Source organism: Parambassis ranga, chromosome 4 (genome assembly GCF_900634625.1).
Source record: "Parambassis ranga chromosome 4, fParRan2.1, whole genome shotgun sequence".
Classification (NCBI taxonomy): Eukaryota; Metazoa; Chordata; class Actinopteri; family Ambassidae; genus Parambassis; species Parambassis ranga.
This window is the reverse complement of record NC_041025.1, coordinates 15494301-15507339: the sequence shown is the minus strand read 5'-3', so window position 1 is coordinate 15507339 and position 13039 is coordinate 15494301. Positions and strand designations below refer to the sequence as shown.

Sequence of the window (13039 nt, the reverse complement as noted above, 5' to 3'; positions counted from 1 at the left end):
TACAGTATGTGACCTGTGAACGTGTAATTATATCAGTAGGTGTGCTGGTTCAGTTAAAACTGTAGAATCACTCATTCTACAGAGAGTTTATCAATAAGGCAGCAGCAGAGAGAGAAAGAAAAAAAAACAACCACAGCATCAGTCCAACGATGTCATGCCCACCTGACAGGAGCTGTTTGCACATGCATGTTTACTGCTGTGGTAATTAAATGAGCAGTAAAATAAACAAAACAAACGCAGTGTTTTCTTTTCCATCCTACAGAGACTACATTAAGGAGCTGCTCTGAAGTTCACTCACTGAAATCAGAGGACTGTGCTTTAAGTATATGTATATGTATATATACATCATGATGTTCATCTTGTTGCACAATACGCTCAACAACTGAGCAACATACCAGATATACTGTATAGGTTGTACCTTGTTTGTATTTTGTTTGTATTTTGCATTCTTTACTTAATGCTCAATAGTGCTGTAAAATTCAACAACGTTTCTTATGTCATCTTATCTTTCCATCACTGGTATCCAGTCAGGCACAGCAGAGTATAAAAGAATCATCTCTTTTTATGTGTTTTCATCTCAACATGTCATGTTTAATGACTTGTTGGTACAATGATGACTGCACAAACTGCACATGCATGAAAGCTTTTAACTTATGTTTGTTTTTGTTTAGCATCAGAAAATTAAATCTTATGTGGAAACTGTGTTGTGGTTTATTATTTCAATCTGTTTTGAATGCATGTTTAAGGAAACAGGCCATGAAGAGAGAAAGAAGAAAAGAACAGCGCCACCTACTGAAACTCAAGGGTTGACCTCACAAAGTTTAGCAACACACACAAGACAAATCCAGAACAAGTCAGACTTCACAGATGCAGCTGCCACAGAACATACCAAAGGTATACTCTGGGTTCAGGAATTGTGGTGAGACTTTGCATCCATGTTTCACCAGAAATTCTGAAACTATAATTCATGATTTAAAAAAAAAAGTACAAAGGGACTCAGTTAACAGGGAAACTGAGTGGAGAAGGAAAATATCCTTTTACTTTCACTCTGAATCATGACTATTCATCAGTGCAGAACAGTGGGGCTTTATATCCAGTCTGTACATTCTCCTGCTACAGTGTAAGCAGGACTGGATAAAAAAAATGTCCTGAACAAGATATAAATCAGCTGAGATATAGATACAAATAAAATCACATGAGGATCTTTGTGTGTTTACTGTAACTGACCTTTACGGAAACAAAACGTGGGTGCTGGATGAGCTACATTCCTACAGCATTTTTATGGAGAGAGCGTCAGAAAAAGGGAGTTTTTACACGGAAGAAGGAACAGGAAGCATGCAGAGTTTCATTCCAGAATGAAACTCTGCATGCTTCCCGACACAGAGGAAGTGTTTCTTCTATTTATGCAAGATTTGATTGAGTCATTTCTCACGTTATGTTGCATTATATGACTCAGATTTATTTTCCAAGAAGCTGTATCCTACATCTACAGTCTTTGTCTAATGCCTGTGGAGCATTTGGGCCCCTTCATTATAAGCATCTTGGATCTTCTGAAAGGGTCCCCCTGCATACATTACACCATCATCACTGTTACAATGGCACCCACTGAACTCCTTCTTCAAGGGATATGTAATCTTATGGTGTCAAATCATGTGAATAAAGCATCCATCACTAACCAGGACTCATGAGCTAGAGCATGGCCCTGTTGTCACTCGTCTTCTCAGCTCTTAATGGCGAATCTTTTTGATTGTCTCCAGTAGCTGTTTATGATCCTCTTGTGACTCTTTTTTGGTGGTCTACCACACTGGACGGTATGAGTCAATGGGCTGGTTATCGGTTAGGGTTACATGGTAATGCACAGGCTCGGGCTTCCGGGGCCGAGCCCAGTAGGCCCGTTCAGTAATCCATCCCTGGTCCATCTTGCCTGCAGATATCCCAGATTTAGCTTTCTCCTATTTAATCCCTGGCCGAATACTTATCAATTGCCCATTTTAATACTACAGACAAATCAGAAAAGGAAGAAGATAATCTCTTTTATTTGTAGCCTTTCTTCTTCTGTCTATAGCAGGTGAATCTTTCTGGCCGCATCATCGCTATTCAAATCCAAACTAACCCACTGCTTTTACCGTGCCTGTGGGCTTATGTAAGCTCACCTTTTTGCATGTGTGTGTGTGTGTGTGTGTGTGTGTGTGAACCATGTGTCAGCTCATATGAGAAAATATGCGTGCGTCTGCTTAGACTTAATTTGCATGTGTTTGTTACGGGTGTGTGTATACTGCATTCATGATCAGTGGAGCTAGTATATCCATTCCACTGATGAGGGGGTGTTCAGGGCTCTGTGAAGGCCTCATTGTATGTCCCAGTGTGTCTGACACATGCAGACTGACTGCTGCCTGAGCAGATGGATCACCTTTGATCTGCCCCGCTGATCTCTCACACAGGGTGTAAAGGCTACTGGAGCAACACAAGCTGATTGTCACATTTTAACCCAGTCTGTCACATGTAAAACAGATATGAGGATTGCATTTTTTCCTGCTTTGACCTGACCTTGCTTAATAAACATCCTCCATAAACATCTTTGAAAGGACACTCGTCGCATGTGTGTGTCTTCTGACAACTCATCTGTCAAAGCGTTCTACTTGATTTCTCAGATGGTGATGTTGTGTGCATCCCTTGCCCCCCACTTCAGCTGTTATTGATTTTCTTTGTCTGTACCAGGCCGGGACCCGGAGAGCAGAGAGGAGACATGTTCCTGGGAAAAAAAATAGCAGCACCACTGCTCCATCTTCTACCTGATTCCGCTCAATATTTAATGACTTGCACCTTAGCTGCAGCAGGAGGGAATGAAAAACTCTTTAAAATGTTGGTTGTTATGTTGACTTTCTGTTAAAGCAGTGCCAGTGTACCACTAAACTAGCTCTAATACCAGATATCTGCAACATTAGACAGCTTGTTAACTGGGTCAATATAAGTAAATGAAAATTCTCTTTACAAATTTGTGGTGTGATTGCAGCCCAAATGGTTACATTTGGGCAATAAGTGCAGTATAGATTGAAAAAAAACTCTACATGAGACAACGTGTGAGCTGATCTTGTGAATAAAAAGGCTTGAATTATCTTCAGTTCAGACAAAGCAGGACCACAGACTTCTTTATAACCTTAAACAAAGTTCTTTAAACATATTTTAAAGCACCTTAAAGAAGATCAGGGTCAGGCCTTCAGTAAATATTCAATATTTTAATTTTAGACAAACAAAACAGAACATGCATTTGACAAAGGAATTCTGAAAGCCAAATTATGGGTAAAGCGCCTTGTAATTTGTAGAAATGCTCTTGAAAATAATGAAAGGATAGTCCTGATGATAGTACCAGTACATTCTATTCTATCATTCATTGCTATGATAAATCAAGTTACGAACCATACTGGACTTAATACATACTAAAATAGACCCCCACCCGTCCAAAGTTGAATGAAAACTTGAATGTGAAATCAAGTTTTTCCAATATATGATATTATACGACACTTTGATCTGTTTTTATTATTCTAACTCTCATTTCCTCCTCCTCTGATCCCCTAGGATTTTTTGTTTGTAAAAACCTGCCTGGGAAGAAAATTTTAGTAAGCTGTTCCTCATTCTGTGACCTGTGACAAGAACGCAATGCTTTGTGTCACTGTCACGAGCTATAAACGCAAATAATACAAGCTGTCAGCAGGTTCAGAGCAAACAGTGACAACTTCTGCTGTCAAAACCTTTTGCTTCCCTGCAGCTTCAACATTTCACATTAGAAGTCTCTGCATGTTTAGACACGAACCACAGGCAAAGAAACAAGAAGATTGTATCTTATGGCAACGTGCACTTAAAGCTGTAAATCAGTGGGAGACAGATGGTATATGCATCTCTGCATACCACAGCACCAGGTGTTAGAAGTCACAATGTGAACTATATGCTGACCTAAAACAAAGTTTACCTAAGTCAATTATTACAATATTAAACACTCCTAGAGTGCACTTGCAACAAAAAGGGCCTTGTGTTATCCAGCTGTTATGATGACAATGCATGATGCTAATGGGCTTGTCAGAAACTAAGCCTTTTGCAAAAGCAAACAAGTTAGCTGCTTTAAACCTTCATGACTCATATACATGCTAAGTGGCTTTGCTGCATATGGTACTATTTTGACAAGGCAGAAGTGAAAACAGAGGTGGCCATGGAAACTGTAGACAACCAATAGTGGAGCAGGATATGGGTGTGGCTGTCTGATTGACATGCATTTGTGCCCTGCTCTCTTGCTTCAGGCTAGTCAATTAATAACTTTTTTTTGCACCCAGTCTTCTGCAGAGGGAAAGAATTTAGTCAAAGTTTCTGGAAAGAGATAAGACTATCACATCCTGCAGGGCTTCATGAAGGAAGCAAGTTGTAGCGGCTCAGAAAAGTTAATTTAGTGTTGATGAACTGTGTGGGTTATAGTGTGTGTTGTGTCATTGGGATTCAAGTCACTGATAAATGCTTTCAACTCACTCCTTGTATTTGTTTTTGTACACATGCTCAGAGGAAGCTGGACACTGTTTAAGTGTGAGCCTGTGAGTACATGGTGGAGGTGGAGATGGAGAGAGAATCTCAACATCATCCTAAGGGTCACATGGTTACATTATTAATGGTTTCCATGGAGTGATCACAAACACGTGTACAGTACATACAGCACACCATAGCATGTTGCCATGCTGACATCATCAATAGGTGTGCACTTGTAGAAGATTAAACTGATCACCCGAGTGGTGAGGTCATCATACACTTACATACAAACTGCATGCAGACAATAGTAACATAAGATGTAGCATCCCCAGTGGAAATGTGTTTTTAATTATTTGTTAAAGAGTGATTTAGTGTTTTTACCACTTCTTTTGTGTCTCATTATAGAAACTGTATGTGACATATGTGACATTAAAGCACTGTACTAAAGTTAAACAAGAAGGACGCACCCTATGCCAATATATATATTAAATTAATGTGAGTGAATCTGTCAATGCAGATTTGGTTATGTGTATAGAACTATATGAATACTGCAAGATAGGGGAAAAAAACATGAAAATTGTGTATTCAAAAACAGTTTCACACATACCATGTCCAAATCTGCTTCTAAGAAGATTGCTCTCTGGAAAGAAAAAAAGTTTACTTGTGCAACTTCTGTAGATTTCGCAGAAAATACCAAGACAAGACTTGACAAGAAAAAATAAGCTGTCTTGCTTTTTGTCAGCGTGATCAACCATGATATTCCTCCGCCGCGCGGTTATATTATGCAATGAAAGGAAGGGCGAACAACGACCCAGGCGGAGTGATATAGAGAGGACTACACCCAAGTGCCTGTCCGATTGCAGCGGCTTCTCTTCGTTGGCTAGACCAGAAGAAAGCTGGGACGTGACGGAGCCGGGGGGGTTTTGCTTGCTAGAGGCCCATTAAACCACCGATAAATACAGCTTCCTCACAGTTTCTTCGTCACTCAGGAGACGATTGCGATCTAACTTCACTCAGCGTACTTTTTTCCACGTTAGAACTAATTTCATAAACATGAGCTGGGAAAGCTACGTGGAAAACCTGATGAAAGATGACACTTGCCAGGACGCGGCCATTGTTGGTTATACGGCGGAAGCCAAATACGTGTGGGCATCGCATGCCGGCGGTACCTTCTCCCACATAACGGTTAGTATTCTCTATGTGCCATTACAGTAATCTATGTAGAGGAAAAATGTACACTTTGCATTCCAGCGCGATTGTCTGCACAGCTGGGCCTTGCTGAATGAGGAGTGTGGTACACATGGTATCCGCTGCTCACACACAGGATGCATTAGCAAGTGTGCACCGTAGCTTTTTAGCCCATCGTCGGTATTTTGTAGCTTCATTTTGTGACACAAAATAAAGCAGATGAGTGGTAGTTTGTTGCCAGTTTTCTTTTACACTCGCCGCAGCAGCCAAAGATTACCCAAGCTAATAAGTAACGGCACCGCTAACTGAAGCTAAAGAGGCTAACATGGGAAGCTAGCTGGCGGCACCCGTGTTTGCTTTTAAGACCGGTCAGACAAGATGAGCAAGTCGGGGCATGCATAAGAGATTTTCAAAGTATTCCAAGCGTGTATTCAGTCATACGTCATGACCTGGATGATTCGTTTATATGTTAAAAGGTGCTAACTAGTAACTTATTAATGTTAAAACGATTAGCTATAACTATAGCCCACTGAAATCAGGCCGGTCATCTCCATTGGAAAATCATTCTAAACCTAACGTTAGCGGCGCTCACATGCGTCCCCGACGTGCTGGCGTGCCGTTGGTCTTTGAGGTTCTTTCCTATTTTGCTTCTGTGAATCGCACTGCCGCTACCGCCCTTATTTTCCAAGATGGCGGATACACTCCCAGTTTCTTATTCATTTTGTTCATGGAAGCTCGTCGAGACGTGTGGTCTGGGTCATGATTTGCAAGCAGCAAGGGCCTGTGTTGTAAACCGCACACGTTGAACACATTGAATCAAACTGACATTAATATGAACGTTCTTTTACTTGTTTGACAATCATATTTAGCTTTTCATTTAGCCTCCATTTTGTCTGGCAAATAAATTAAGAGCAATTAATGAAAATATATTTGTGAAGTTTCGACAAGGCCTTTAGCTAACGCTATTACATGATAGGCATTGCTGTTGTGTGTGGAGTGTGTGGCTGTTAGCTAATGCTACTTGGGAGTGTCCACTCGAGTATAACCTTTTGCTTTTGAATGATTTGTAATGATTTTTTTTGTCGTGGGGAAAAGACTTCACGGAGCCGTAGCGATTGTTTACTTTACCTTATCGCCACCTCAGCTTTTTATCCAGACCTGGTTGGTTACATTTGACAAACGAAGTCGCCTTTCATCGGAATGCAGCAAGTTAACACAGAATATGTTGCTGCAGGGCGAGATTCTTCGTGTGGGAATGCAAGAATTGGATCTCTCCAGTGGGAGACGGGCGTTGGTGTAATTAATTTTACCAACCGGGCCCGGACATGTACCTAGCCGCCATGCTAACGATATCCGAGCCAATAGAAATGCTTTGAGTTCCTCGCTTTTCCTTCCATGAAGGCGGTCGTGTGTGCCATGACTGTGCAGTTCTGGAAGTGAGGGGCGACGCCTTTTGTTTTGCGGATCGATCCAAATGAAATCTGTGTAAAACGCATGTTTAATAACAACAGTACTTTTTGTACACCTTTCGATTATTAAACAGATTTTTTTTTACGGTATCTGTACCTTATGTTGGATTTTTTTCCCAACATGTTTTGACCGGTGCAGTTGGCCTATGAGGCTTCAGGATTTGCTCCTGACAGAATAATGGAGACAGCTGCGCCTTTAAAACAGAGGAGGGACTTCTGTGAATAGCTGGGTAACTGTTCTCAGTGCTAATGCTAAGCAAGCAGACCTGTTTTTATTGATCAATGTTCAACCATTAAAACTTAGTGATGTTAACTTTTAGACAGATATTTTTGCAAATCATGTGACCATAATAATCCCTAAACTTCCCTAATTCAAAGTTTTACATCTTTAAGCCAGTCAAAACGGTTTCGTACTAGAGGAAGAACCAGGAAGACGAAGAAAAGGAATTAACATGTTTTTGTTTAGTACTTACGTCTCAAGGCCTTAAGGTAGTCATGCTCTTAGAGCAATAAATGTAGGTTCTGTGAGAGAGCAAGGGTGAGAATGTAAGGAATAAGATACAAGAGGCTGTGTCTAAATATGTGGGTTTTCTTCATTTATATTTAACACAAACTTGACTTTTTTCCTTTTTTTGTGCTTTCTACCAGGCTGAAGAAATCGATGCGTTAGTAGGAAAAGACCGAGGCCCACTTTTCACCAAAGGCCTGACCTTAGGCAGTAAAAAGTGCTCTGTAATCAGAGACAGCCTCAATTCTGACGGCGACTGGACAATGGACATCCGGACAAAGAGTCAAGGAGGAGAGCCAACATACAACATTTCTGTAGGCAAAGCTGCCAGAAGTAAGCATCCTTTTCACACTCATCACTTCATATTGTTTTAGTAGTGCCACAGTAGTCCACTTTAATAGCTCTCCTAGTTATTTTTTTACAACTTGTGTGTTGCATGTGGGATAGATGTTGAATGCACCTTTCCTCAATATATGATGGATAGTTGTAAGTTAGGATTATGAGGGGGAACTAGTGCATCTCAACAGTGTGTTATAGGGGAAAAACTGAAGCTGTTGCTTGAACAGTTTTGGTACTAGAGGAAGAACCAGGAAGACGAAGAAAAGGAATTAACAAGACAATTGAGTGAAGTGCATGTGATCTTCCTTGAAGGTGGTCACAGTTGTATTGACACATCTTCATATATAATAATACAAATTTTGATATCTTTACCTATTTGACCTTCAAAAATTTTAAGTGTAGCGTGTTCCAATTATTTTATATTTCTGTTTCTGCCATGTATAACAAGATCTGTCATTACCAGAGACCATAAACACTGCAACATTGGTGGGCCCTTAATGTGAAAAGTTGTCAAAGAAGTGTCTGTAGACAAAGATCATAGCTGCAAATTATGTAGCATAAGAACCCTTAGGTTGAGGAAAAGTCCTTCACAGGGACTTGCCTGAGAGTTGTGCCAGTTTTCATGTTGCCTGGGTGGACCCCCCACACCCTGTCCTCTTCCAGAAGATGCTAAAGCCAAACAGGTGAGACTGCATCAAGGCAAACTGGTTTGACTTTTCCTCACACTGGCCTCACTTTCTCTTAAAAAAAACTGCATGTCTCTTTCTCCTTTCTGGTTAACACAATCACTCCCCTGCCTTCAAAGTACGAGTCTGTCTCCCTGCTCACATGCTTTCACTCCTGTTAGGGTAAAATATGTATTCGGGCACCTCAGGTTCTTACATGTATTGAGGAGAGGTATTTCACGCATGCTGCTGTTATATGCATGTAGTTACTAGCCAGAAGATTCACCTTTCTTGTTCTTTGCTGCTGGCATGGTGCATTTTAACAGGTATAACAAAAACCTATACAGATAGAAGGTAGTAAAGCCTGATATGAGTACAGTGAACACAAAGGTGCCTCCTATGCCAGGTGTAATACTTAAGTAAAGCATATTGATGTGCCATTTCAAACTGCATACAGTGATTGTATCCAAATAAAAAGCTGTGTAGGTTCAGGTCCCCTTTCACCTGTTTGAATCATCCTAAGGAGGGCTTCTGAATCAGGTGACCTATGATGGTGATCCTCTCTGTGAGATCAGATCAGCCCTTCAGTATGGTCTGTAGATCTAGACTCCCATGACTAAATTGTGGCTCTGCGCCTTGTTTTTGGTCAGCACAGGATCTTTCAGACTGACGCCCAGCTTTGCATGTATCCTCCTGTTGCACTCTGTCATCCTAATTGTAATGTGACTTGTCCTGTTCTACCACCACCAGCAGCACTGATAAGAAAATGAATGTTTAGGCTTTGTACAGCCTTCCAATCCAACGGTGTCATTCTGCCTTTTAAGTGCCATTGTCGTCCTCCGTAGCTGTCTCGTCTGCTTGCTGCTTTTGGCTCTGTGCTCGTCTCTTTTCACTTGTGATCTCTGCACCTTCTCTAAATGTCCCTTCTCTGTCTCTTTTCTTCCAGTCTTGGTCTTGGTAATGGGAAAAGAAGGGGTCCATGGAGGCGGATTGAATAAGAAGGCATACTTGATGGCAAAATACTTGAGGGATTCAGGGTTTTAGTTTAGTTTTGATGTAGTGTATGTGGTGTAGTTGAGGGAGAGTTAAAAAAAAACACAAAAAAACAAATAAAAAGGAAAACAAAAAAACACAAAACTTGAAAAAAGTAGACAAAAAAATACCGTCCATGCCCCCTCACCAAATGGTCTCGTTAAACAAAATTTTGGGAGCAATTCTTATACACAGCGCAGGGTTCAGGCACTGACCCCAACAATGTAGCCTCGTATTTAGCCAAAGAGGCAAGAAGTGTTTTTTATTTTCCAGGCCAGCACTCATCATACCTGTTCATTTATTATGTTTTTTTTCCCTTTGTGTACTCCAGCATTGGTTGTGGTCATGGGGAAGGAAGGTGTCCACGGAGGGCAGCTCAACAAGAAAGCATTTCAAATGGCTGAATACCTGAGGAAGTCAGCATACTAAAGCAGCCTGTACCCAGCTACCTAGCAGCTCACCCTTACCGCCCTGTTGCATTTCACTCTACTTCAGTCCTAGTTTGTAGTTTTCTTTCCCCTGTCTTCTCACCCCCCCCATTTGTTATCCCTCTTTTGTTGTCATGTCCCTACCCTAACCCCCCACCCTCTGTCCTCAGCACTCTTTGCACTGTGTACCCTCATTACCCCCCTTTTTAAGCACTCTTTAAGTTGATCCATAGCAAAGATGAGCATGTTGCTAACAGGATGTCATGACAAACGTATACTTTAACCAGCAAAAAAATCTGGCAGAATACTCAACGACAGCTCAATTTTGAACTACATATTCTCTCTTTTTGTCATGGTGCCCATCACTTCCAGTCCCTCCCAAACTGATCCTACACTCCCTCCCCTAGCAGTTGATGCCTTTGGAGCGCTTGAGCAGTAACACAGCTCATAATGTCTTCTTTTTTTATTTTTTTATAAATGTCCTTCATGTCTGGGAGGTGAGACTGCGTGCATATCTTGGACCACTGTCGTTTCCCTCTCACTCCCCCATACACACACACACACCTATTCTCTCTCTTGCCAAAACTTTCACTTCCCCTTTGTTTAAATCAGATGACACTAACGTTAAAGACTCATCAAACATTCACCATTCCTTCCTTATTCACCTCTCTGTCCTGAGTACATTTAATAAACATGGGGGTTGGTGTGTGTTTGTGTGGGGTTGGATCAGCTCTATCATGAACCAGCTTTATTATTGTTGGTTTCATCCAGATGCTGGTAGCCTCTCCTCCTGACATCACACCCTCCGTGACTACACAAACACCCATGGACATTCCACAGTAACAATGGCTCAGGCACTTAATACTGTTTTGTTTGCCAGTTCCTGTAATATATATTTTCTTTTGAAAGGCTGCCATTTTTGGACAGTAGATATCCCAGCATATTACCACCTGGAGTGTGCCCAGTATGAATTTATTTTTTTCTTTTTATAGGACCAAGTGTAGTCGAAGCTCGGGTGTTTATACAATTGCTCTAATTCATGTGAAAGATGATAGCTAACCTTCTGTTGAAGGTAACAACAGTAATGCTAAGATTGAAACTAGGAAGCTACAGGGGAGGTAAGGGTGGGAGATTTTTTTCTTTAGTACATTTAAAAAAAAAACTACATTTGTACAAACCCATGCTGTGTTAACTACAAAACTGTGGAATAAATTGCCTTCTGCTCTATAGTCAGCTGAGCTTTGGGGTCTCACGTGAGTTTCTCCATGCTCAGCACTGCTAACTGTAACGTCCAACTGAGGGAAAAAAAAACACTTAAAAGTAGAAATGACGCTCAATGGGAGATGGGATTAGAACAAAGACGCTCATGGTGTTTGAAACTTATCTGCAGAACCTGTGTATCCTGTGCCATAATGTAGAGAGATCTGTTGCTGTGGTATGACAGATTTTACCCACTCTTCACTAAGGAGTCAGTTCATTGGCACTTTTTGTGTTCATGTTCTGTTTTTTTTTCTTTTCTATTAGCTTCAGCTCCACTGTTTAGGGCTTGTGGGATATGTGTACTCATTAAAAACCTGTTTCGAGTCCTGTTGCTGATGTGTTCATTTCCTTTCTTCGCCACTTTTTTTTTCTTACATCTGGGATACAGTCTCTTTAATGCATTTGATTTCATATGCATAAAACCAAGAAATGCCATAAGTTGATTTATCACCTTGTTTACAGACAGATCAAATAAATTTATTCCAACCAGATGAGAGTTTGCTGTCCTTTGTTTTTGTTGTGTTCTCACTTGAATACTGATCACGTTAAAAGGAGTAGGTTGATTCCACTCATGTCTGTCCATAAGAATTTTTGGAACCCAAACAGCAGGTCTTTTCATGAAGTAGTTGGTCCTCATCAAATTAAAGATGTTAGAGGGAGGGGTGTTTGTTGCTCTAAAGATCCAGAAAAAACTGGTTGACCCTAGAGAGCTATTTTCTCCTGCCTCCTCAAACTGGTGTCAAAAGTTTGGTTCTCTTGATCTGGACCAAAGCATATAATTTGAATTTTCCAAATCAACCAAAATACGCAAGGGGTTTGGATTAAACTGAGACCCAAAGCCATAAACCGTGCATGAATGTGCCCTTAAATGAGAAGTGGGGTTTAGAGTTGATTCTTGAATCAGAAACAGCAGCACTTTCACTTCCAGGCAGATTTTGATTTCCAGATTTCACATCACATGATCTTCATCAGTGGACAGGGTGTGCTCAGCCACCCCGAAAAATGTGACTAGCATCACTGTCCATTCTGTGTGTGTTTGGGAGCTTTCAGTCATATCACATGGTCTTCATCAGCACATGGAAATTTGCTATGTTTCAACCAGCAGTGAGAAAAAAATTTGCTTGGCAAATTCTAACAAGATCATATGAGACAGCCTCATATGATGTGTATATATATATATATGTTTTCACTTAGTCATATATAGAGTTAATATATCCCTCTTTTAAAATGGTATGAATGAAAAAAACATCTTCATCCAGACACATATGGCATGTTACAGTTAATGTGTGGAACCTTAACCCCCACGCCAGGCCAAACGTATTTTTGTGTGGTCGTACAATTGCACCCATTAACTGAGAAATTACTGATATCTAACAAAAGTGTGGAAGTAATACAACTTCTACTTCTACCTAATGAGCCATGCAAGACTTAAACCGGCTGATTTGTATCACATAATAAGGTCAATAAAGCATTAGTTAAGTGTCTGTTTATGTGCAGGCAACAGACACAGTAAATTACAGTTTCCTTGGTAAGTGTCATTTTGATTTTATTGAAGTAAATGCTTACTGAGAACAGATACATGAGCAGGAAAACACAGACAAGACAAAAAAAAATACATCAACTGAGAAGGCAACAGGATTT

The 13039-nt window shown here is 40.7% G+C and overlaps 1 protein-coding gene across 1 annotated transcript; it reads left to right on the top strand.

Annotated features, from left to right (window-relative positions):
* The first annotated feature begins 5364 nt into the window (after positions 1-5364).
* pfn2b (profilin 2b) lies at positions 5365-11889 on the top strand. Its single transcript, XM_028403428.1, has 3 exons — positions 5365-5694; positions 7815-8007; positions 10042-11889. Exons 1-3 carry the CDS (start codon positions 5563-5565, stop codon positions 10137-10139), a joined length of 423 nt encoding a protein of 140 aa, XP_028259229.1. The 5' UTR covers positions 5365-5562; the 3' UTR covers positions 10140-11889.
* The last annotated feature ends 1150 nt before the right edge of the window (positions 11890-13039 follow it).

Bases quoted from the DNA above. Each gene is read 5' to 3' on its own strand.
- pfn2b (XM_028403428.1), top strand. From the start codon at position 5,563: ATGAGCTGGGAAAGCTACGTGGAAAACCTGATGAAAGATGACACTTGC. The intron at 5,695-7,814 runs GTTAGTATTCTC...GCTTTCTACCAG, and splicing joins GTACCTTCTCCCACATAACG to GCTGAAGAAATCGATGCGTT. The intron at 8,008-10,041 runs GTAAGCATCCTT...TGTGTACTCCAG, and splicing joins TGTAGGCAAAGCTGCCAGAA to CATTGGTTGTGGTCATGGGG.